The following is a 27,721-nucleotide window of genomic DNA, read 5'->3' on the forward strand; positions in this document are numbered from 1 at the left end:
AACAATTGTGCAAAAAGATGCAGAGTCCTCTAGCACTTAGAGCAGTTCGAATGACTAATATTGCAATAGTCTGGTGCAATGACCATTGTGCAAAGGGCGCTGAGACTTCAAGGATTGTATGTGGTTTAAAGTGACGAGTAGTGCGATAATCTGGGACAATGTTGGTTGTGCAAATGTTACAGATACTCCTCAATCAGTGTGCAAATGGAGCAGATGCTACTCTGGCATGAGTGGCCAGTATATGCAAATAGTGCAGCATGGCGAGACAACTACAGTGAGTGCACAAGTAATACATAATTGGCCCCACAGAAATGTGACAACGAACTCAAGTCAAAAAATTGCCAGCTTGTTGTAATGGAATTATAGGTTAGGTGTTTAAGAAGTTGATCGCAAGATGGAAGAAGCTGTTGGAATGTCTACTAGTTCTAGTTGGCATTGATCGGTAGCGCCTACCTGAGGGAAGGAGCTGGAAGAGCTGGTGACCGGGGTGCGGAGGGTCCGAGAGGATTTTGCACACCCTTGTCTTAGTTCTGGCAGCGTGCAAGTCCTCAATGGTGGGTAGGGGGGTACCGACAATCCTTTCAGCAGTTTTGATTGTCCGTTGCAGTCGGAGTTTGTCCTTTTTTGTAGCAGCACCAAACCAGATTGTGATGGAAGAACACAGGACTGATTCGATGACCGCTGTGTAGAACTGTCTCAGCAGCTCTGGTGGTAGGCCGTGCTTTCTCAGAAGCCGCAGGAAGTACATCCTCTGCTGGGCCTTTTTGAGGACGGAGTTGATGTTGGTCGCCCACTTCAGGTCCTTAGAGATTGTAATTCCCAGGAACTTGAAGGTCTCGACGGTTGACACAAGGCAGCTGGACAACGTGAGGGGCAGCTGTGGCGAAGGATGCCTCCTGAAGTCCACGATCATCTCTACAGTCTTGAGCGTGTTCAGCTCCAGGTTGTGTCGGCCGCACCACAGCTCCAGCTGCTCCGCTTCCTGTCGATATGCAGACTCGTCACCGTCCTTGATGAGGCCGATGACAGTGGTGTCATCTGCAAACTTCAGGAGTTTGACAGTCGGGTTCGCTGAGGTGCAGTCGTTCGTGTAGAGAGAGAAGAGCAGCGGAGAGAGGACACAACCTTGGGGCGCCCCAGTGCTGATCCTGCGTGTGGATGAGGTGGCCTCCCCCAGCCTGACCTGCTGTGTCCTGCCCATCAGAAAGCTGTAAATCCACTGGCAGATGGCAGGTGAGACGCTGAGCTGGAGAAGCTTGGATAAAAGGAGTTCAGGGATGATGGTGTTAAACGCTGAGCTGAAGTCCACGAACAGGATCCTCGCGTAGGTCCCTGCACTGTCGAGGTGTTCTAGGATGAAGTGCAGTCCCATGTTGACTGCATCATCCGCAGACCTGTTCGCTTGGTAAGCAAACTGCAGTGGGTCCAGCAGGGGACCTGTGACACTCTTGAGGTGGTCCAGCACGAGACGTTCAAAGGACTTCATGACCACAGATGTCAAAGCGACAGGCCTGTAGTCATTCAGACCCGAGATTGCAGGTTTCTTGGGGACTGGAATGATGGTGGAGCGTTTGAAACAGGATGGAACTTCGCACATTTCCAGAGATCTATTGAAGATATGAGTGAAGACTGGAGCGAGCTGGTCCGCGCAGACTTTGAGGCAGGATGGGGACACATGGTCCGGGCCTGCCGCTTTGTTAATCTTCTGTTGTTTGAAGATGCGTCTCACATCCTGTTCATGGATGGTTAACGCAGAAGTCAGAGGTGTGATTGTGGTCGCGGGTGCGGCCAGGTGGGTGTGTGGTGTGAAACTGTCCTTTTCAAATCTGCAGTCGAAGGTATTCAAGTCGTTGGCTAGTGTGCTATTGTTCTCAGCTTGGGGGGATCGTCGCTTGGAATTAGTCAGCGATTGCATGCCAGACTGATTTAGAGTCGTTTTCGCTAAACTGTTTTTCCAACTTTGCTGCATGGTTCCTCTTTGCAATGTTAATTTCTTTAGTCAGCTGGTTTCTAGCTCGATTATACAGTGCCCTGTCCCCGCTCTGATATGCGTCCTCCTTCGCGTGGCGAAGCTGCTTAAGTTTAGCAGTGAACCACGGCTTATTGTTGTTGAATGTGCGAAATGATTTCGTTGGTACACAAACCTCTTCACAGAAACTGATATAGGATGTGACAGTGTCGGTATAGTCATCCAGGCTGCCAGCTGAATTTTCAAAGACACTCCAGTCTGTGCAGTCTAAACAGCTTTGAAGTTCCATCTTTGCTTCATTGGTCCACTTTTTGACTGTTTTCACTGTAGGCTTCGCACATTTAAGTTCTTGCCTGTACGTCGGTATTAAATGAATTAAGCAGTGATCAGACGAGCCCAGGGCTGCACGAGGTATAGCACGGTATGCGTTTTTTACCGTAGTGTAGCAGTGGTCTCAAGTATTATTTTCCTTGGTAGGACAGTCGATGTGCTGCTTGTATTTACATCCGTAAGTGCAACTTGAAACTACTACTATGCAAAGCAAAACCCATATATCAACAACACCCAGAAACGCCTGGCTTCTCTGGCCCTGAGCTCATCTAAGATGGATTGATGCAAAGTGGAAAAGTGTTCTGTGGTCCGACCAGTCCACATTTAAAATTGTTTTTGGAAATTGTGGACCTTGTGTCCTCCGAGCCAAAGAGGAAAAGAACCATCCGGACTGTTATGGATGCAAAGTTCAAAAGCCAGCATCTGTGATGCGGCTGTGTTAGTGCTAATGGCATGGGTAACTTACACATCTGTGAAAGTACCATTAATTCTGAAAGGTACAAACAGGTTTTGGAGAAACATATGCTGCCATCCAAGCAACATGTTTTTCATGGATGCCCCTGCTTATTTCAGCAAGACAATGCCAAACCACAATCTGCATGCGTTACAACAGCATGGGTTCGTAGTAAAAAAGTGCGGGTACTCGACTGGCCTGCCTGCAGTCCAGACCTGTCTCCCATTGAAAATGTGTGGCGCATTATGAAGCGTAAAATATGACAACGGAGACCCCGGACTGTTAAACAGCTGAAGCTGTACATCAAGCAAGAATGGGAAAGAATTCCACCTACAAAGCTTCAACAATTAGTGTCCTCAGTTCCCAAACGTTTATTGAATGATGTTAAAAGAAAAGGTGATGTAACACAGTGGTAAACATGACCCTGTCCCAGCTTTTTTGGAACATGTTGCAACCATAAAATTCTAAGTTAATGATTATTTGCTAAAAACAATAAAGATTATCAGTTTTAACATGAAATATCTTTGTAGTGTATTCAATTAAATATAGGTTGAACATGATTTGCAAATCATTGTATTCTGTTTTTATTTATGTTTCACACAACTTCCCAACTTGATTGGAATTGGGGTTGTAGAAAGATGTCCTCCCCCTCTCCAAAACCAGTCCCACTTGACAGAATTAGCGTTATATCTGAATCTCTCTGTGTTGTTTTTTCTTTGTTTGTTTTGTTGTCATGACAACAAAAGACGGGGGATAAAGATAAATTGAAAATTGAAGTACAAGAAATGTAGAATCATTACTTCTAATTGTCTGATGATCCATTCCCTGCATTAGATGTTATAGATGTTTGGTCTGGGACCTAAGGTGTAGCAGTTTAGAACCGCTTGAACAAATCTACAGTTGACCGGGGATGGTGTAAATTGGCTTGTGCCCTAAGAGAAGGTGATAGAGGAATCACCCGAAATGTAAGACGATTTGTAATATTTCAAGGTTTCGAGAAACTATCCCTCCAGTGGACATTTGGTCTGGGAAAACTAATTAAAATGCAATAATTGATGATTGAAGAATTTAAATAAATAAATGTTTCTTATTTTTTGGTTCTCGAGAAATCAAAATTCTGGTTAAACTCATGGTTATGTTCACTGATATAAAAAAATAACACAAATGTGAAAAGCAAAATGTTAACTACTTACTGTGAGGGGTGAGAATATCAGTTTTGTGAAAATGCGCAATTAACAACACTTAGTTCAGAACCACGATTTGTTTGCACTCACAGTGTGAACAGTTTTGTTTGAAACAGTGTTTCTTTCAAATGCTGTCAAATGATCACAGCAAATTTATTTACATAGAACCTTCTTATACATTAAAAATGAAACACCAAGTTATTTACAGACATTAAAATGACGACAAAAGCTTTAAAGGTATTTGAGACTGAAGAGATAAGACTATCTGACTGACAAGACGTGTGTTAACTTCTGGACGAAAATGACTTGGTGTGAGTGAATGTGCAGTCTGCTGATTACTGGTGTGTTGGAGTGTTTAGGTATGTGTGTGGTGTTTGAGAGACAAATGCTGGAATCTTGGCTCGGTGTTTGATTGATTACAGGAAGATCTGTGGTTCGCTGTGGCTACTGTATGTATCCGTGTGTGTGTTACTACTTAAGCAATGCGTTGTGAGCTGTTGCTGCAGTGGAAGATAAGTTGTGTAATTATTTATTTATTTGTTTGAGGATTGCTGATTAACTAGTGATGAACTAATTAACTGTGATATTGTAGAGCAAGAGTTTTTTGTTTTGTTTTTATGAAGTAGTGAGAATGAGGCCTCGAGACATGAACGGGAGTAACCTACTGATAGCAAGTTAGATTCCATTGACGGTAGAATCTCAAAATCTTAGAATAGTGCAACTCAACATTCAGACAAAATAATATTGATTGGATTACGTTATTAGATTGCGATAGTTATCAGTGTGCATCCAAAGTTAAATATAGTACAATTTTCACAATTTCAACATCAAACAGATATTAAAAGCATTGTTAGATGCTGCAACCTGCAGTCATGACTTTGCGCAGCTGTTTTTTTTTTATGTTGTGTTGCCTGCGTGTCTTATGTGTACATTTCTCTGGTGTAGCAAACTTCAGCGCGATTAGAAGAATGTAATCCATCCATTTTCTGAGCCGCTTCTCCTCACTAAGGTCACGGGCGTGCTGGAGCCTATCCCAGCTATCATCGGGCAGGAGGCGGGGTACACCCTGAACTGGTTGCCAGCCAATCGCAGGGCACATACAAACAAACAACCATTCACACTCACATTCACACCTACGGGCAATTTAGAGTCCCCAATTAATGCATGTTTTTGGGATGTGGGAGGAAACCGGAGTGCCCGGAGAAAACCCACGCAGGCACGGGGAGAACATGCAAACTCCACACAGGCGGGGCCGGGGATTGAACCCCGCTCCTCAGAACTGTGAGGCAGACGCTCTAACCAGTCGCCCACCGTGCCGCCTAGAAGAATGTAAGCCTTTTGCTTATCTGTCGGCTAATTGGGCACATTTTTTGTTTAACTCTGTCAAAGAACACAGATTTTTCACTACACGCATACACGTCTTTATTACAAATCGAACTTCATGGGCTATATTCTTTTCCGCTTCCTAGACATTTCTCAAGTCCCAAGTCAAATCCCACCGTTTGGGCTACCAGCAAATATAGGGTTAATAAGGAACTATCTGCCGATTCAATTGAACCTAAACTGCCCATCTGTCAACACTGCCAACATCCACTTCGCACGGATGCTGTTGACAATATTTGTCCAGTATTAGAGTCGATACCCGTTGGGCCAAATTCTGTCCGGTACTAACCACATTTAGTTGTCGAGAATGTTTTTTTTGTTTGTTTGTTTTTGTATTTTGCTCAAGTGAGCATGGATGGGACCATGTGTCACTTTATCAAAAAAGGGTAGAGTTTTGTCTGGAATTGTTTTTTTTTTTTGTTTGTTTGTTTTTTTTTTAAATCTTGTTTTGTCCCTAGACTACAAAGGTCACGTCACACGTTGTTGCGTTATTATTATGTTCCACACATGATTGATTGCAACAAAATCTGAATTTATAGATTCACTTAGAGACAATTCTTAGAGCGTCAGCCTCACAGTTCTGAGGTGCGGGGTTCAATCCCCGTCCCCGCCTGTGTGGAGTTTGCATGTTCTCCCCGTGCCTGCGTGGGTTTTCTCCGGGCACTCCGGTTTCCTCCCACATCCCAAAAACATGCATGAATTGGAGACTCTAAATTGCCCGTAGGCATGACTGTGAGTGCGAATGGTTGTTTGTTCCTATGTGCCCTGCGATTGGCTGGCAACCAGTTCAGGGTGTACCCCGCCTCCTGCCCGATGACAGCTGGGATAGGCTCCAGCACCCCCGCGACCCTAGTGAGGAGAAGCGGCTCAGAAAATGGATGGACTTAGAGACAATTCAACAGGCTGCAAACACAGCACCAATATTTACATTATCATAGTGACATATGATTGTTCTACAAACATTTAATGTCTATAATTTTGAACTCATTATGGAACATTCACCTATCTAGGTTGACATATGAAGCGATATAGACTAAATTGTGCACATTTGTTATTACGTCCATATGGTATGATATAGTGGCTTTCCACATGCGGTATACATGGTACATCCATTCATCCATCCATTTTCTGAGCCGCTTCTCCTCACTCGGGTCGCGGGCGTGCTGGAGCCTATCCCAGCTGTCATCGGGCAGGAGGCGGGGTACACCCTGAACTGGTTGCCAGCCAATCGCAGGGCACATACAAACAAACAACCATTCGCACTCACAGTCATGCCTACGGGCAATTTAGAGTCTCCAATTCATGCATGTTTTTGGGATGTGGGAGGAAACCGGAGTGCCCTGAGAAAACCCACGCAGGCACGGGGAGAACATGCTAACTCCACACAGGTGGGACCGGGGATAGAACCCGGGTCCTCAGAACTGTGAGGCTGACGCTCTTACCAGTCGGCCACCGTGCCGCCATACATGGTACAAATTACACAAATTTCAAGACTTGTAGACTATAGGTTGAAAAAGGAACACAGGGGCCTTACTGAAATTCTTAGCTGATACTGGCATACAGTCAGCAAAGATACATTTTAACTGTCGTCTCATAGACTAAATTTCAAACCCCCGACCTTCAGACGAAAAACCTAATAATGATAGAGATGTTACGTTTGGGCATGACAAATTATTGCAGGTCCTGGATCAGTAATTATGCATAACTGACTGTGTCATTGGCATCCTTTGGACAAAAAATGATGCGGCAGATTTTATCCAACGGAAGAAAGTCCTTCGATTACCAGACTACTCAAATCCCTTCACTTATTATTTACATGATCTCGTGTAGACACAGACACGGGCTTTCGGGGAAAAGGAAAAGTACCTAGCTGGAGCTTTAATTCCACCCAAATGTTTGTAAACTGTCTCGAGCAGGGGTGTCCAACTCATTTTTGTCACGGGCCACATCGTAGCTATGACTTCCCTCAGCGGGCCACTACGACTGTGAACCCATATAAATGAAAGACAAAGACAAGATTGCTTCCTAATTTATTCTGACAGAATAAGATTTGATATATAGAACGTTTAACAATATATTTATCAAAGACGCACGGCATTGCTTACCCATGTGTGTGTGTGTGTGTGTGTGTGTGTGTGTGTGTGTGTGTGTTGTTGGAGTGCTTCAGCGAATCATTAGCCAGTAAAAGTTTGAGTCCTGTCTTGGTGCTAGCTCGTAGCCAATCAAGAGGCAGGGGAGGGCAAGTTGTTGTTTCTTAAATACATCGGAGACTTGTTTTCCGGACTCGATACATTTTCATCGTTGTGTGTGCCGTTCACGACAGCAGCGAGCCGCTGGCAGAACGGTGTGGGCTCCGAAGAGGCACACAAGTGGGACACTTTGGGGAAATACAAGTATTTATTTATGGCTTAAAGTTCTTCCGCGTAGTGCCAGATATCCGGTGTCCGATTTACTCGTTTAATGTATGTGTGTGTAAAAAAAAAAAAAACCTCATGCGAGTGCTGTAGATAGAGGTGTACATGCACTGCAAAAAACGTCTACCATACGGTTTGTATGTTATATGTCCCTCTCACCGCTACTGTGGGGGAGTTCACTTGAGTTTTTCTTCCGAGGGTGGAGGCGCCACCGCTCGCTGCGGGCTGGGCGGACAGGCTCACTGGCTATCACATGCTGGGAGCAGAGCAGCCAGAGGCCTCGGAATGGATCGGTAAAGAGAAGCCTGCAGGGTGGGGGAGTCTGATTATGCCCGAGCAGCCCCAGAGTGGCCAGCCAGCGAGGAACGTTTGAAGCGCAGTGTATTGCTAGCTAGCTGCCTTCTTTCGTCAAAGCACAAGCAAGTGATCACAGTTTGTGGGCCGTCGCTGGCTAAGCACAGTGGCATGGTCCAAGGTAAACACAGTCAAACCAGGCCTTTCACATCTACATGAACTCAAGTATTGTACTTCAGTTCAGTTTTGACAAACAAGGTATATCTGAGTTAAAAATGAGGCATGTTTTACAGGTTATGACAATCATCAAGCGTAAACCAGTCTTACATCTGCATAAATTAATTTCTGTAAATCCTGACATTCATTTTGAAGAAGGAAAACAAAAAAGAGAGATGTGTAGTAACTACTGCCTAACCGACAGGGGGCTGACTTATGTATGTAGTGAGTGACCTGTAAGAGAGACAGAGCAAGACTTAAGTAAAAACAGGTTGCAACGCGCTATTCACAGGTAATTATTTCTACAACAACAATACATAATAAAAATTGAGGTTTTTGGTTTATATTCAACTGAAGGCTTGTTGAGCGAGAGAATAGGTATTTTTCCATATTATATTTTAAAATGTTCTGAATTGTGTTTTTTTCTTTGTTCTTGTTTATCTCCACCAAACAGCAAAAACTAATCACAGTATTAATGACTAAATCCACAGTGAAGAATGCATTTAAACATGGTGGTGATCTCCACCAGACAGCGTTAAGTCCAGACCCAAATGTAAAGGAAAGCCTCCTACCCACATCTCCCAGTGTGCAGATCTCTGCCTGGCCTCCTCCACCTCTTTCTGCTCCCTCTCTGCCTTCTCCCCGGTCTTTATCCTCCCCTCTTCCTGTATCTTTTGGTTGCTCTGGCCGTAGTTTCTTGGTTTACCAACTCTCTCGCAGATTGTATGCATCATCAATTGGCTGTCAGGTGTATTGAAACTGGTAATCTCTGTAAAGATGAACAAACACCACACTAAATCAGAGGAATGAAATAATGAAAATAATATAATATATCAAATAAAATAATATAAATCTGATTTATGCACTTTGAGTCCCACTCAAATTGTAGTTTGCGCTGGCACAACTGTTTGCTGAGATAATTACGAGGATATTAACATAAGCTTTCCAATAATAATAACACACACAAAAAAAAAGCGGTCCAATTTATGCTTGGAACTTTCACCTTTGAAAATTGTGCAATATTAGCTTTATTAAAACTCATTAGTAAGAGGAGTTAGTAAGTGGTTATTGTGAGAATTAGTGATGTGCAGATCAAAACATGGATTCCTCTAATAATAGATCTTTATGCTCTAGAATTGAAATATTGATATTTCAATCATTAGAACAGGAATGCAATGTATATCATAACTAAACGTGCAGACCTTCCTGATTAACGTTTTGTGGGAACTAATTTTGCTTCCGCTTGGGTTGTGTCGTCCGTAAGTACGCCACGCTGCTCAGGAAGTCAGTCACTCAGCCACAATCTGACTCTGTTTAATGGTTATTGTGACAATTAGTGAGCTGTGGATCTATACTGAAACATCGATACTGCCGATACCAGATCTTTATGCTCTAAAATAAAAATATTGATACTTTCGATATTTCAGTCATTCAAGCAGTAATGTACAGTAAATCATTAACACGAACACAGTGCAAAGTAACTAAACTATTGAGGCCTTGTTGATTCGTGTTTTGTGCGAACTACTTTTCCTTGCGCTTGGGTTAAGTGTGTCATCCGTAAGCGCAGCAGCGCTCCACGCTGCTCAGGAAGTCAGTCACTCAGTCTCAGTCTGACTCTGTATGATGGCAGAGCAGAAGGTTTCATGTGTGGAGCTATTCCAGCTCCAAACACCAAGACACTGCTTTTGATTCATTCATTCATTCATTTTCCGTACCGTTTATCCTCACGAGGGTCGCGGGCATGCTGGATCCTATTCCAGCGGGGTACACCCTGAACTTGTCGGCGGCCAATCACAGGGCACATAGAAACAAACAACCATTCACACTCACATTCACACCTGTGGGCAATTTAGACTCTCCAATTAACCTACCATGCATGCTAATTTGGGGATGTGGGAGGAAAGTGGAGTACCTGGAGAAAACCCACGCAGACACAGGGAGAACACGGATTTGAACACAGGTCCTCAGAATTGTGAGGCAGATGTGCTAACCAGTCACCCACTGTACAGCCACGGTTTGTGATGTTTAACAGTAAGTACTTGTGGCAACACAGTGAACGAGTGAAACACCTCAAGTTATGCCACAACACGTAATGGTCAAAGACAGAGGAGGAGAGGACAGTGAAGTTCCTTTGGTGCTCCAGTTTGTTCAAATCAATAAATATGGTTATGAAGTAATTAACAAAGTCAATACATCTCCAACAAATAGTTGCAAATGTTCAGCTTGGAGTAATAATGTTGCAACACGGGGATAATCTCCCATAGGTCATCATCCACTCATCTCTCGCCACTGGAATGGGTTCATTGCACAAAACACCATGACATCATATACTTTTTCAGTATTGAGGCTCATGCTTTTCCGTTTTCAGTGCCATATGGGACAGAGCCTCTGGTCAACAGCAGAATGAGCCTTAAAAAAAAGACATATTTGGTTTCTAAAATCAACAACAAAAAAATACCATTCACATAGTTGTGTTCCAATGTGCTCATCGTTGGCAAAGTACAACAGTGTTTTAAGTTACCACGGATTTCCCAGCGATGTGCAACTCCAAAAGCGGTGGCTTGTGAAGACTTGTCTTTGTCATTTCTTCCATCAAGGTCCGCAGTCTGCACTTCATCCCCGAGCAGATTATTCAGCCGACAAACCCCGAGGCAAGGAATTCAACTAGAGACGGGCACTCTCCTGGTATTTAGGACCGAGTAAGTAGACCTGAGCAAGATGAGCACTGCGAGCAGCCTATGGAATGCTCTCCTGCCGCTGATCACGAGTATTTCTGTACCAGAACCCGCTTTGCTCGACACCGCAATACACAAAAACATTAAATGCAAAGAGAAAATAAACTCGATAAAGAAAGAGGATCTAAAAATAAACTCACCCTTTGGACTACAAAGCTTCGGTGGATCCGACAATGAAGTTTAATTCTGTACCACGAAAGATGGGAAACGATACGCATACCGTGTACTAGTGTGACCATCTTTGTAGCCATATTGTAGATAGTTTAATCAGTTACTATGTTCCCATAGATTTGCAAGTTACTTGGTGATTTTTGGGGGGATTGAACCATCCGTGACAAGAATGATGTGAGCGTCAAGGGCCAAACCTGCTGAAAGAAGAAATGAATGAGTAATTTAGGTCAATCCAACACACGGTGTGTAGTTGCAGTTTTTTCTAGGACAGTGTATGGTTGAGGACATCCGCCTCACAGTTCTGAGGACTCTGGTTCAAATCCCACCTCGCCTGTGTGGAGTTTGCATGTTCTTCCCGTGCCTGCGTGGGTTTTCTCCGGGTACTCCGGTTTCCTCCCACATCCCCAAAACATGCATGGTGGGTTAATTGAAGACTCAAAATTGTCCATAGGTATGAATGTGAGTGCAAATGGTTGTTTGTTTATATATGCCTTGCGATTGGCTGGCGACTGGTTCAGGGTGTACCCCGCCTCCTGCCCGAAGATAGCTGGGATAGGCTCCAGCAGCCCGCGACCCTAGTGAGGATAAGCAGTAAAGAAAATGGGGCCCGTGAAAGCAAATCAAAATTGCTAGTAGTGTTCCAATGTAATAATGTTGAGATATTGCAAGCATTTTTGTTAACAATCCCGCTTTGAAAAGAAATGTAGGAGTTAAAAACTTTTTTAGAGGCTTCTGATCTTACAACTAGTTATTCATCAATTTGTTGTGTACTGTAAATACGTGTCCTGATTCGTTGTCGTAATTAATTTTCAAAAGCTTGTATTTTGTTTCCTTCTTTTCATTTTGCTTAGACAAACAAAAGAACGGAACCACACATTCCAAGAGCATGAATCCTCACTCCTTTCTGTTTCCCTGCTCTTCTGGTTCTCACACACGCCACACACACAATCCTCAACACTTTCCCCGTGCACTACAAACAACTACACACCATATTATCCTCTCAGAACTCTTGTTTGTTTTATGTTTGTTTGTTACCCTTTTATACACCCTGGCATTGCTGTACTTAAATATAATCATCCTTATCACCCTCTTCATATAACATCAACACAAAAAATTTGCTCCAAACTGTAAAAAAACAACAACAAAGAATACAAAGTACCCAATCTATTGAAAATTACGATACACACACCCACTTTTGTGTCATGGAATGTCAATGGCATTCGATCACAGACAAAGAGAATTAAGATTATGGATTATGTCACTAAAATGCATTTTACCGAATCAGAAGAAAAAGTTGACTAACATGCATGTTATTTGGTGTCCATTCACTAATAAGTTCCATAGACATACTACTTCTTCTTTTCCTTTAGGCTTGTCCCTTTAGGGGTCGTCACAGCACGTCATCGTTTTCCATGTAAGCCTATCTTTTGCATCCTCCTCTCGAACACCAACTTCCCTCATGTCTTCCCTCACGACATCCATCAGCCTTCTCTTTGGTCTTCCTCTAGCTCTCTTGCCTGGCAGCTCTCTCAGCAGTATTTAAAGTCCTCCACCCTTGCTATCTCTTCTCCCTGTAGCCTCACACTTCCCCCACCACACCTCTTATTCATGCACGTATATTCTGTTTTACTTCGGCTAATCTTCATTCCTCTGCTTTACAGTGCATGCCTCCATCTTTCTAACTGTATCTCCACCTGCTCCCTGCTTTCACTGCAGATCACAATGTCACCTGCAAACATCATGGTCCATGGGGATTCCAGTCTTACCTCATCTGTCAGCCGAGCCATCACCACTGCAAACAGGAAGGGGCTCAGGGCTGATCCCTGATGCAGTCCCTCCTCCACCTTAAATTCGTCTATCACACCTACTCACCACTGTTATGCTGCCCTTGTACATGTCCTGTATTATTCTAACATACTTCTCTGCCACTCCAGACCTCCGCATGCAGTACCACAGTTCTACTCTGTCATAGGCTTTCTCTAGATCTACAAAGACACAATGTAGCTCCTTCTGACCTTCTCTGTACTTTTCCATCAACATCCTCAAGGGAAATAATTCATCTGTGGTACTCTTTCTAGGCATGAAACCATACAGTTGCTCGCAAATACTCACTTCTGTCCTGAGTCTAGCCTCCACTACTCTTTCCCATAACTTCATTGTGTGGCTCAACAACTTTATTCCTCTATAGTTTCCATAGCTCTGCGCATCACCCTTGTTCTTAAAAATTGGCACCAGCACACTTTTCTTCCATTCCTCAGGCATCTTCTCATGCACTCGCATTCTATTGAACAACCTGGTCAAAAACTCCACAGCCACCTCTCCTAGATGCTTCCATACCCCCACAGGAATGTCATCAGGACCAACTGCCTTTCCATTTTTCATCCTCTTTAATGCCTTTCTAACTTCCCCCTTACTAATTATTGCCACTTCCTGGTCCACCAAACTCGCCTCTTCTACTCTCCCTTCTCTCTCATTTTCCTCATTCATCAACTCCTCGAAGCGTTCTTTCCATCTATCTAGCACACTACTGGCACCAGTCAACATATTTCCATCTCTATCCTTAATCACCCTAACTTGCTGCACATCCTTCCCATCTCTATTCCTCTGTCTGGGCAATCTGTATAGATCATTTTCTCCTTCTTTAGTGTCCAACCTGGCATACATGTCATCATATGCCTCTTGTTTGGCATTTGCCACCTCTACCTTTGCCCTATGTCGCATCTCAATGTATTCCTTTCGCCTCTCCTCGGTCCTCTCAGTGTCCCACTTCTTCTTAGCTAACCTTTTTCCTTGTATGATTTCCTGTACTGTGAGGTTCCACCAACAAGTCTCCTCTCCTTTCCTGCCAGAAGATACACCAAGTACTCTCCTGCCTGCCTCTCTGATCACCTTGGTTGCAGTGATCCAGTCTTCTGGAAACTCCTCCTGTCCACCGAGACCCTGTCTCACCTCTTCCTGAAAAGCTGCACAACACTCGTCCTGTCTCAGCTTCCGCCACATGGTTCTCTGCTCTGCCTTTGTCTTCCTAATCTTCCGCCCCACCACCAGAGTCATCTTACACACCACCATCCTATGCTGTGTAGCCACACTCTCCCCTACCATGACCTTACAGTCGGTAACCTCCTTCAGATTACATCGTCTGCACAAGATGTAATCCACCTGCGTGCTTCTACCTCCGCTCTTGTAGGTCACCCTATGTTCCTGCCTCTTCTGGAAAAAAGTGTTCACTACATCCATTTGCATCCTTTTTTAAAGTCTACCACCATCTGCAAGTTCCTTACCTTGATGCCGTACTTACCCATCACTTCTTCATCACCCCTATTACCTTCACCAACATGCCCATTACAATCTGCACCAATCACGACTCTCTCTCAGTCTGGGATGCTCAGAACTACTTCGTCTAGCTCCTTCCAGAATTTCTCTCTCACCTCTAGGTCACATCCTACCTGTGGGGCATAGCCACTAATAACATTATACATAACACCCTCAATTTCAAGTTTCAGCGTCATCACTCGATCTGATACTCTTTTCACCTCCAAGACATTCTTAGCCAACTCTTCTTTTAAAATAACCGCGACTCCATTTCTCTTCCCATCTACACCATGGTAAAATAATTTAAACCCTGCCCCTAAACTTCTAGCCTTACTTCCTTTCCACCTGGTCTCCTGGACACACAATATATCAACCTTTCTCTTAATCATCATGTCAACCGACATTTTCCTGTCATAGTCCCAACATTTAAAGTCCCCACATTCAATTCTAGGCTCTGTGCTTTCTTCTTTTTCTGCCGAAGAACTCGCTTTCCACCTCTTCTTCGACTTCGACCCACAGGAGTTGAATTTCCACCGCCGCCCTGCAGGTTGACGGCGCTGGTGGCGGACGTTGTGCCCTCCATAGGGCTTCATTTCATAGACATACTATAGGTTTTAATTACTTGTGGTGGGATCACTAACAACAACACAGGTTATACTAACATATAAACTCACAGGTTCTTACAGGTGTTTAGACAAAAAAGAATCCCACCACACCACTCATCAGTAGCACTGCCTTGCTCATTTTCCACATCCTGTCCTGCCCTTTTTTGTCCTCTTGTTCTCTTGGTTAGTTATTGCATATCCTCACCGGGTGTTCCCCCCCGACCCCCAATCTACAAATGACTGTTGTTATGTTACTTGCGTTCAAATATCTAGACCACAAGATGTCAAACTGGTGGCCCGGGGGCCAGATCCGGCCCGCAACATCATTTTATGTGCCCCATGAAAGCAAATCATGTGTGTCGACTTCATGTTTCTTGTGAAAATACCAAGATTGGTGTCTTGTATAATGTTGAGATATTGCAAGCATTTTATGTTACAATCACCTTTTTGGAATAAATGTAATAATTGTTGAAATTTTTTTATTTGCTTCTGATTTTAAAACAAGGTATCCATCAATTTGTTGTGTATATGTCATTATATGAGGCAGTATTTTATATGGGTTCACAGTCAAAATGACCCTCCGAGGGAAGCCATAACTACAATGTGGCTCGTGACAAAAATGAGTTTGACACCCCTTATCGATACTGTCTCACTATTGTTCTGCTGTGGTTCTCACCACTAGTCGTCTTGTCCACTCTGTCTCTCTGTTTGACCCCTAAAACTCTTTTCTGTCCGGCTGCATTTTCAATAAAGATCAGAATAACTAAAAAAATTTAAAAATAAGCGGAGAGAGTATTTCAAACTCCCCTGTTGCACAGCAAAACTGTTCCAGCACAAAGGCATACAGCTGCACCATTCTGCAAGGCCTTGCAGCTGAACAGTACAGGTTTAAAAACAACAAAAAAACAGCAGACAAAGAGGAGTCTCCATACTAGTTCATAAAGGACTACTTTTCACAATAAGTAGTACAGAATGCCGATACATAATTATACAGGCAACTATATTTAACAAACTATACACAATTGTCAATGTATACGTTCTAATAAAGATGACCCAGACCTTTTCCACACGCTATTTGTACACTTGCTTAACTTGTCAGCCAATTCTACAATTATCATGGGAGGTGACTTTTACTTTACTTTTAATCCCTTTATTGATCGCTCACATCTACAAAATACAAATCAACCACAATGCGCCAATATATTAGAGCAGTAAATGGACGACTTTGGACTCGTTGACATATGGTGGTTAAAAAAACGAACAAAAAGAGAATACACATTTTTTTCATCTGTACACCGCTCTTTCTCAAGAATAGATTTTTTAAAATTCAGTAACGAAAATTCATTAATTACATTTTTCAAACGGCAGCTGTACACAGTCACCGCTAGAAATAAATGAAATATTTTATAATTACTATAGCAGCTTATATGCATCTTCGAGCATCCCAGACCAAAAAGAAATTGAAACTTTTATTAATGATCCGAACATTCCTCAATTATACACAGAAACTAAAGACAGTCTTGATGCTGCTTTAACCATCACACAATTACATAATGCATTAAAAAAATATGCAATCAGGAAGAGCGCCTGGCCTGGATGGAATTTGGGTCGAATTCATTAAACACTTCTGGCCAATAGTAGCGCCTCTATTTTTCAGAACATCCATCCATCCATTTTCTGAGCCACTTCTCCTCACTAGGGTCGCGGGCGTGCTGGAGCCTATCCCAGCTATCATCGGGCAGGAGGCGGGGTACACCCTGAACTGGTTGCCAGCCAATCGCAGGACACATACAAACAAACAACCATTCGCACTCACATTCACACCTATGGGCAATTTAGAGTCTTCAATTCATGCATGTTTTTGGGATGTGGGAGGAAACCGGAGTGCCCGGAGAAAACCCACGCAGGCACGGGGAGAACATGCAAACTCCACACAGGCGGGACCGGGGATTGAACCCCGCTCCTCAGAACTAACCAGTTGGCCACCGTGCCGCCTTTTTCAGTCAAGTCAAGGAAATAAAAGATAAAGGTCAAATTAGTAGCCATATGAACACAGCTGCAGTCAAATTACTACTAAAATTAGGCAAAGACCCCACTCTCCCGACTAATTATAATTAGAATTTTTGTTGAGTTATCTCTGACAGCTGTTTTCAACTTATTTTTGGATGCAGAATCCAAAACTGATCTCAGTTTTTCTCTATCACGTCAAGTTTTTGAACAAAGTGAGAACAATGTGGAACAATATACCTATGTAAATAAAGCACGAATATGGAATAGTTACAAGCTTTGAAAATGAAAAAAATAGCATAAAACAAACTCACAACGGTATGCCCATGGTTACAAGGTTAAGAGAAAAACCAGCACAAATCCTCTTAATTCCTACTATGCTAGCTTTCTCTTTGCAGATACTGATAGTACTGACCTAATGGGAGCTGCCCACACCTCTCACCGCATTGTTTTAATTGTGACTGCACAAACAAGTTTCCACATAGCTGGAGATGAGTCCAATCGTAATCAGATGGCAAGTCTTACTACAGATAATCAGTGGAATTTTGCTTATCTGGAGGGTAAACTGTGGAGAAAAAACTTGACGTTGAAAGTGACTGCAATTTTGGAATCAGCATGCCAGTTTTAGTTTTAATCAGCATAAAACTAATGCAACAGAATTTCCATCTAACCATCCATTTTCTGAGCCGCTTCTCCTCAGTAGGGTCGCGGGCGTGCTGGAGCCTATCCCAGCTATCATCGGGCAGGAGGCGGGGTACACCCTGAACTGGTTGCCAGCCAATAGCAGGGTACATACAAACAAACAACCATTCGCACTCACAGTCACATCTACGGGCAATTTAGAGTGTCCAATTAATGAATGTTTTTGGGATGTGGGAGGAAACCGGAGTGCCCGGAGAAAACCCATGCAGGCACAGGGAGAACATGCAAACTCCACACAGGTGGGGCCGGGATTGAACCCGGGTCCTCAGAACTGTGAGGCTGACGCTCTAACCAGTCGTCCACCATGCCGCCGCAACAGAATTTCTTTTTTCAAATTATTCCCCCGTTATCTGCCCTTATCACTGATTAATGTGGATAACAATATTATCTCGAAAGCCCTTGCAGCGAGACTTGAAAAGGTACTCCCGTCGATAATTCAGTATGAGGTTTCATAAAAGGTAGAAGTTCAACAAATAATGTCAGACATCTATTAAATTTAATAAGCATGTCACAGCGTCAAAATCTAAAAGCAATCATCATGTCACTTGACGCAGAGAAAGCTTTCAATCAAGTTAACTGATCTTTCCTATTTGCAGTACTTCGCAAATTTGGCTTTGGAGACTCATTTATACATTGGATAGCAGCATTATACAACTCGCCAAAAGCGCACCACGAACGGGATCACATCACAAAGTTTTACTCTACAAAGAGGAATTAGACAAGGGTGTCCGCTTTCACCAATATTCATCAAACCACTTGCTACCACGATACGTCAGAGTGCTAATATTAAAGGTATCTGCTCGCCAGTGACAGAACACAAAATCAATTTGTATATGGATGATATTCTTCTTTATTACAGAAAGTCATCTCTTCAAGCAGTCTTCAATCTCTTTAAAACATTTTCACAACATTTTTCAACTGGACAAAATTAACAATATTCCCAATAACAGCAAACTATCGGAAAAATTAAGTATTTAGGTATTAATGTTTTGCCAGAACTCACAGAACTAACCAATCTTAATTACACACCAAAAAATCTCACCTGATTTAATTATGATGGAATAATTTGCCTATATCACTACTGGGAAGAATAGCCGCAATGAAAATGAAAACCTTCCCTCAAATTATTTATTCTCTTATTCTCATTGATCAGAATCAGAATCCTCTTTATTTGCCAAGTATGTCAAAAACACACAAGGAATTTGTTTCTGATAGTTGGAGCCGCTCTAGTACGACAACAAACAGTCACTTGACAGAAAATACTTTTGAGACATTAAAAGAAAAAAAAAAAAAAAACAGTCACTGAGCAATAAAAGGTTACCAGTAATGTGGTAATGCCGGTACTTTAAAAAGTGGTGGAGTCCCGGAAGCTCGCTCCCAGGTTCGTTGGGCCCTTCCCCATCACAAAGATCATCAACCCTGTCACCGTGAAGCTTAGGCTCCCAAGGTCGATGCAGGTCCACCCTGTTTTTCACGTCAGCCTGCTCAAGCCAGCCTGGGTGTCCCCTCTGGTCCCGCCTTCCAGGCCCCCTCCTCCTCCCTGGTTCGTGGATGGAGGCCCTGTCTTCACTGTGAGGCGGCTGTTGTCGTCTCATCGGAGGGGATTTAATATCTGGTGGATTGGGAGGGCTACGGGCCTGAGGAACGTTCATGGGTGCCGTCTGCATTATCGTGGATGACTCGCTCATTCGGGACTTCCACGTTGTGCATCCAGGGGCTACGGGGCCATCTGGGGCCAGCCGTTAAGGGGGGGGGGGGGGGGGGGGGTACTGTCATGGGTGTGTGTTCCGTTTTTTGTCTTCCCCCTGTTTCATACACACCTGCTCTTGAGAGCATCTTCACCACCTGTGCCTCGTTCAGCCTAATTACACCTTGCATTTAACCTCGTGTCTCATTCTTTCTAATCGCCTTGCAGCATTTCTTGTTTCCACGTCAAAGACTCACAGTAAGACTAGACCCTGTTCCGATTATTGACCTCGCCTTTTTGCCTCATGTTTTTGGATACTGTTGCCTTTTTTGGATTGCCTGCCTGTGTACCGACCTCTGCCCGTATATTAAACCTCTCTTTTTTTAAACTGTCCATTTGTTTTGGAGTCATGCATTTTTGGGTCCTATCCTCTGTTCCGTTCATGACAGTACCTGCTTCCCGTTACTGCACAACTTGAAATTACTTGGCCGGGACCTGCCTCCAGAATCGACCTGAAGGACCAAACGGGGCTGCTTATCACCAACTGTCGAACCCACACCCAAAAAGTGTAAGTACACCTCGAACCGCAGGAAGTGGAACTGAAACACGTCGGGACGTCCACCAAAACCAGCTTTGCCGGAGACCACTTGGTCTAACAACGCTGTTAGCCATGCCGCCTCCGACACTACACACATGCTCCAACAATTACAGAAATTTGCCATCACTCAGGCCGACCTCAGCGGGATCCCGAGACGATCAAAACGTTTCGTAGGGGGCCTGCTCGTGGCTGCCGCATCCCTTGGCACCTTATTGAGCATAGGAACCGCCGCGGTCAACGCCATTAGCTTAAACACTGTTAAGAAACAGATTGGAAAACTTCAAGCCGAAATTCCTAACATCCGACACAGCATGAATAGACAAGCTGCTAACCTCCAGTCCTTAGGCGAAACACTCAAAGGCACGATCTTGGTCCTCAACACTCACAGCGTCATCCTTAATCAAATTAGACTATAAGCAAACTGCTCTCGGTGGTCCAAACGGATTACGCTCACACAGGGATTGTTGCCAAATTGATGAATGACATGCTACGTGAAATCTCTTCATCCATTGACAACTTAGCAATGGGTAGAATTTCTCCATACTTGGTACCCCTTAGCCTACTCGAAAGCATCCTTTCTAAAACTCCAGCAAGTCCCATTAGTCCTGTCCAAGCCCACTTGGCTTTTTCTGTCGGGAGTTCCACTGTCCTGTATGTCAACCCTGAGTTCCGAGAAATAGCCTTTCTGGTTACTCTCCCAATTATCGACTCTCGAAACATCTATCGCTTCAAAGACATAATTAATATTGGCATCTGGCAGGGCGACACTTAAGTCCAAGTCAACACTCCCGCGTTGGTCGCTTATCATGATAGTAATCCTGATCTGTATCTGGAGCCAAATTTGCATGTGTGCATCCTCACCAAAGACATTCATTACTTGTGTCCCAGTAAGCCGTTCATCTGAGATGTAGCGGATGGGATCTGTGGCCTGAAGCCCATGAAGGATGGGTCGCGGTGTACAGCAGAAGCTACACTCGCTACCAGGTTACTACTAGAGATAGGATTTATGGCTCTTGGAGGGAGCCGGATCTTTGGGATCTGTTCATTACAAAGAGCCTTTCAAAATGCTGGCTCATTTTGCTCATTTTTATATGTATTCACTTTTAAGAAGCCAGCCTGGGGTTAATTCTTTTTATCCTGGAAATAAACACAGGGAGGAATGATGGGGTGAGATTTGGATCACAATAATTTCAAACTCAGATTTCCCACCAATATTTGAGTTTTAATTATTCTGATATATTCCTTATAGCTTCATTTGACATGTGGACAAGATTTTAAAGTCTGATATGGACTCATTGTAAATATTCCACTGCCATATCCGTGAGTTGACAGTGAGATCACTATTTACCCTTTGTATAAAGTGTGTGTATGTGTTTAATTTATGTTATTCATGCAACACCTAAACACTTATGAATACTGTTAGATAAATTGTAGAAGTTATCATTTATTTGCTTAGCTTGCATTAGTATAATGGACAATTTTAGATGTCTCGCCTTCAAAAAGAAGACTCAGCATCATCCGATGGAAGGGCGCCTGGACCAAGGACGTGATCGGATGTGGTCGGGTCGTGACAGGTGTTGGTTCAATATTATGTGTTGTGTCTTATTACTTAGAATACTATGTCTGGGAAAAACCCTCTTATTATCAAATATTTTGTGTTGTGTCTTATTGCTTAGAACATTATGATTTGTAAATCCCTCCTATTTCAAATAAAAGCAGGAGCGAGGGGGGGGATTGTTTAGAGCGTGTTGAGAGGCTGTGATCTGAACAATCTCCCATACGCCCTCCTCATGAGAAAAAGAAACCAGCGTCTTCATTCCTTTTGTGTCTATTTTTTATAATGTTGGGTAAGATAAATCCAACATTAAATTGGTCCTTCGAGCCGGATGTCAACACACCCGAGGATTCCAGTTGTGGAGCCGACTTCCAGTTAAGAGACCGTGGCCACGGCAAGTAAGACCCTTTACGGGACTGGTCTTCGTCCTCCTCAACTGGGATCTGAAGGTTGACGACAATCCACAGGATTGAAGACGAGTGGTGAGTTAAATTTTAAAAAAATTTTTGGGGAAAAAAGGATTAAAGAGTGAGTGAATTGCGCGACGAAGAAGTCTGCGGCAGAACAAACCTTGTGTAATACTAGTCACTGGCAAGTGGTCAAGATGGACGACGGAATCCAATAAAATCCGTGGGGACGGCGGAGTCCTGTACGTACTTAAATTCCGTATTTCTGTGTTTCTGTGTTTCCGTGTTTTCGTGTGTTTATAAAAACGTTATTAATATCGTGTGTATGTGTAAAAGTATGAATGTATAAGACGGGATTGTAAGTGACAACTGAGTTTGGAAGCAAAGGCAAGAATTCTCCGCCCCAATTAGGGTAGAAGCTTGAGAATTACCAAAACTCAGACATTTATTGTCACCCTGTCATTTTTGAATAAAGTCAGTATTTAGGTCACTCTAGGTGCAAATGAACTGACTTCCAAATTCACAAAAATGGGAATAAATAACAGTAAACCGGATCAAAAAATAGACCTAACGTGTAAAGATTGGAAATATGTTCAACTACAAAACCATTCCAAAATAGAACATTTAAACACGTGGATAACCAAATACGGTTTCGCTGGCCAGCTAAATTCGCAAAAAATAGTTCAACTTCAAAACGAAATAAAGTGTCGACACAAAAATGATATATCACAAATACAAAAAGATGGATTTGACGACTTACTCTTCTGGTTAAACATGGCGTCAAAAAGAGAAAAAGGAAGGGAGAATAAGAAACACTTAACAAATGAACAAAAAGAGCAGGAAGGTAGACATAAAAATATGTTGTTTCAAAGACAGGAAGATGACGAGACAGGACCAATAATAAGAATTAGCGAGAAAAAGATAATTGAAGAAAGTTGTAAAAAAAATAAGGAAACAAAAGCATCAGCACCCTTGTACCTGGTTTTGCCACCTCATGAAAATCCTCCAACTCGAGAGGCACAAACACAACGAATTTTACGATCGGGAGGGGTACAAATGAATTGGTCTAAAACTATGGGAGAAACATTTTCTCCCACTCCCAAAATAACAAATATAACCTCAGACGAGGGAGACATGGATTTATTTCCGATGATTGAAGTGGCAAATCCAAAAAGAAACTATTTTGGTCTATAGGACCTGGACTAATGAGGATGTGAAAAAGGCCGTAGCCAGCATCACACCTTATCAACAACAGTTAAAAAATGCTTTACATGCGAATTCGAAAGAACACATTAACAGATGGGTAGATAAACATTGGATAAACCTAGCAACTGGCCCTCTGGAGGAATATGTTAATCATGCCCTCCACGCAGAAAGAGTGTTAGACAAAAAACAAAAAGAGAAGATAGATGTCTTCCTCGACGAAGAAGCAGAAATATACTATCAAGGCAGAGAGAGAGATAATTTTAGAGGACACGGCAGAGACCGTGGGAGAGTAAGATATGGTAGAAATCGAAATTATTATGATAATACCATCTGTTGGTGCTGTGGAAACAAAGGCCACATTGCACGTGACTGCCCTAAAAAAGAAAAAAAAAAGAGAATACGGACAAACTACTGCATGACTAGGCCAGCCTGCTTCCCAACTCAACAAATCCTCTTGTGTAAACATTACAGAGAATGAGGAGGTGGATTTCAATTTACAGGACATTCTGAGTTTGGACACTGAAAAACCTGAAATAACCTTGTAGAATGCCCATTTTCGAAGTCCCGGAGTGCCCTGTGAATTTGTTGGGAAGAGATGGCTTATTCCAACTAGGACTTGTTCTCAAACATGAATTAAACATAAATTAAAAAGAGAGGACCTCGATGTAACACTGGAAAACAGAGAAAGTACATTCTATTACACAATCGATATCCCAGACAAACCACAGTTAAACATGGAAAAGGCCCTGTTGTCTGCAGCCTTGCAGCTTATCACAAAAATAGAAGATAAAAAAGAATGTGATGAGCTGCAGTAATACAGAGAGCAGCATGCGTACCAATCCCACGCACATTGTTAAATTCATTAAGACCAGACGCTACTGTGTTTACAGTAGTAGACATAAGTAATGCATTCTTTACAGTACCAATAGAAAATAACAGTCAATTTTGGTTTGCATTCACATTTGAGAAAAAAAAAAAATATATATATACTTTTACTAGATTACCGCAAGGTTACTGTGAAAGTCTAACTAATTATTCACAAGTTATGACAACACGCATGTCTTCTGGCATCTACAGATGGAGAGACATGCAAGGATTCATTGACTTTACTGCATCATCTAACAGAAGAGGGACATAAAGTTAACAAAAAATAAATTGCAATGATGTAAAAGACAAGTTAAATATCTAGGCCATAATTTAAGTATAGGAGGAAAGACTATATTAGAAGACAGGAGAGCTATAGTCTTAAAAAATCCTAAACCACAGACGAAGAAACATATAATAATCATTTTTAGGTCTGACAAATTATTGTAGAGCATGGATTCCAAACTATGCAGAAATTGTTGCACCATTGTCAAAATTAATGTATAAAAACAACCTTAAAATGACATCACCTGTTTAATGGAGTACAGAGGCAGAAAAGGCCTTCTGTGACATTAAACAACATTTGGTGTCCAGTGCTGCGCTAGGCCTTCCAAATTTAATGATAAAACATTCATTCAAATGGTAGATTGTAAAAGCTATTGCATGACCTCCATACTTACACAACAATACGGTGATAAGCTAAAACCAATAGCTTATTTTTCAACTAGAGAGCAGTTCACCCTTAAGGTCCCACATACAGTGTCTGCTCTCACAACCTTAAATCCAGCCACACTAATACCCTTACTTGATGAAGGCACGCAGCATGATTGATAGGAATTGGCTGAACAAGCTGCTGAATTAGTAGCATTAACCGAGGCATGCAAACTAATGAAAAATAAAGATGGTACAATCTATACTGATAGCCAATATGAGTATTCCACAACAAGACCGTAATTATTGTGAAAAACAAAGTGCAAAACTACAAAATGAAATTTACATTAGCACAGGAAAAAAAAAAAAAAAAAAAAGGGATGGTGGCACAGATAGATTGACACTTTACAGCCCTAAAAAATAGCAGAAAGAAACACGTGGGTTCATTTAACACACTGTAAAAGAGTCATTTCAGCTGAGTACTCAAACAGGGAAGGTGAGCAAAAGTCTGATAACGGAGCGGGAGCAGATGTGTAGATTCTGAAAACGCTTGCTGGTCAGTGAAGAAAAAAGACACCAACCCTTTTAGTGAGAACTCAGCAGAAAGGCACACCCACGTTGGTTATGAGATTCGCTAAGTTGTTACGTAGCAACTTTGGCTACTATGATGTTGGTTTTGTTTTTGTGGTACATGGGACGTCCCACCCTCAATGATAAAACCCATTTTTTAGATAGAAAATCACCTACCAACTGGACCAATATGACAAACCCAATAATAAAATTTTTTTTTTTTAAATCATTAACTCGTATCAAAAGGAGTACAGCTGATGATCAAAATTGTGGACATGGCCTCCAAACGCGGCAAAAAGGTTTAATATTTTGTGCCCCCCAAAATCAAGCTGCTTTAATCATAATTCCATATGCGGCTCTCACCAATGATGCTCAAGAGAATGGGCAGAATTGGGGATTTGGATATGACTGGTATGCAACTATAGGCTTTGGATGGGAACACCTCATTGGTGAAACAAGTTATGATTGGTCCAGTTGGTCAAAAAAAAAAACAGCAAAAGAACATAGGAAGAAGTTTAACCTAAGCAAAACGGCTTGTGTTATATTGTGTATTGTATATTGTGTACTGTGTTATAGGAACAGTGTTAAACCAAAAATGCCATTGAAAACTTCAAAGAAAGGTGGACAAATTTTAATTTAATTTTAACAACATAACTACTGATGATTGGTTTCTTGTAAATCATGGGATCCTATATATCCCGTAAAAGAAGCAGATAAACACAAACCGATGTTTTCTACTTTAGTAGCACCAAATAATTTCACTTGTATAAACATGATTAATAAAGGGAAAAAAATTAGGACCACTGAACGACACACAGTGTAAAGTAATCGTAAAAGTCAAACCAAATTTTGTGCCAGTGTCACGGAGCGACATCTGGTGGTGATGCGGAGATGATAGACTGTTTGATAGATTACCTAAAGATATATCTAGATTATGCGCTATTATCACTTTGATATTGCATGTGTCAGTATACCCTATGCCTGTTCAAGATTTAATGGAAAGGGCACCAATGTTTTTGTCCAATCTAGAACATATACAAAAAAGAGATTTGTCATGGCAGGGGCAAAATAATCCAACATACATCGACGCCAGGTGTTCCTCGTGGGGGTTCCTAATCAATACAAATTGGGTGACCAGGTTGCAGGAGGATTTGAGTCTTTCATATGCTGGTGGTGTACGATTAATAAAAATGTTGATCGGATAAACTACATCCACTTCAATGTACAGAGATTAGGAAATTGGACTCAGAGTGGGTTGAAAGCTGTGCACGAGCAGCTCAAGGACGTTCCAAAGACCGCATAGCTGTCGACATGCTCCTCGCAAGAGAGGGAGGTGTTTGCGGTATGTTTGGAGAACAAACAATACTGCTTCAGATGGCAGCTTGACCAGAGCCATCGATGGTCTACGGACCCTCAATCAACACTCCTTGTGGGACAGCTTGGATGGACGTTTTTGGTAAATATAAAACCCTAATTTCACCAATATTGATATCAATTGCTGTTTTTGCAGCCATTCTGACATTATGTGGATGTTGTTGTATCCCATGCATTCTGGCATTAATCAGTAAATTAATCACCACAGCCATAACCCCCATGGAGAAATCGTATGGAGCTGATGTATACTGTATGATGATAATGATGATTATGATGATAATGATGATTTTGCTTTACCTGATTTGTTACCTGATACAGATGATTACAATGTTTAAACTACAACATTCATATATGACAAGTTTACTCTGAGTGTAAATGTATTTGTTTCATAAAAATGATTCTACAGTTAAAAATCGAAATGAAGTGACTGTAAGATGATATGAGAATTTGTGCAAATACATGATAAACAGGAGGGAAATTTTAGATAAATTGTAGAAGTTATCATTTATTTGCTTAGCTTGCATTAGTATAATGGACAATTTTAGATGTCTCGCCTTCAAAAAGAAGACTCAGCATCATCCGATGGAAGGGCGCCTGGACCAAGGACGTGATCGGATGTGGTCGGGTCGTGACAGGTGTTGGTTCAATATTATGTGTTGTGTCTTATTACTTAGAATACTATGTCTGGGAAAAACCCTCTTATTATCAAATATTTTGTGTTGTGTCTTATTGCTTAGAACATTATGATTTGTAAATCCCTCCTATTTCAAATAAAAGCAGGAGCGGGGGGGGGGGGGGGGGGGATTGTTTAGAGCGTGTTGAGAGGCTGTGATCTGAACAATCTCCCATACGCCCTCTTCATGAGAAAAAGAAACCAGCGTCTTCATTCCTTTTGTGTCTATTTTTTATAATGTTGGGTAAGATAAATCCAACAAATACACAATAAAAAACAAAACAAAGCAGGCTACAATTAAGTTCCATGCAAAAGCTTTTAGTGAAAAATTTCCACGCAACATTTTTAACAATACAGAAA

At 42.2% G+C, this 27,721-nt stretch overlaps 1 protein-coding gene across 3 annotated transcripts in view; it reads right to left on the reverse strand.

Moving 5' to 3' along the window:
• Positions 1-27,721, reverse strand: part of ak7b (adenylate kinase 7b) — a 224,280-nt gene that overhangs the window by 27,511 nt on the left and 169,048 nt on the right. For all 3 annotated transcript variants that reach the window (XM_061795579.1, XM_061795577.1, XM_061795578.1), the window contains one exon: positions 8,817-9,013. In XM_061795579.1, the coding sequence (XP_061651563.1) occupies positions 8,817-9,013 (197 nt within the window). The remainder of the gene's footprint in view (positions 1-8,816; positions 9,014-27,721) is intronic.

This window comes from Phyllopteryx taeniolatus, chromosome 13 (genome assembly GCF_024500385.1).
Source record: "Phyllopteryx taeniolatus isolate TA_2022b chromosome 13, UOR_Ptae_1.2, whole genome shotgun sequence".
Classification (NCBI taxonomy): Eukaryota; Metazoa; Chordata; class Actinopteri; order Syngnathiformes; family Syngnathidae; genus Phyllopteryx; species Phyllopteryx taeniolatus.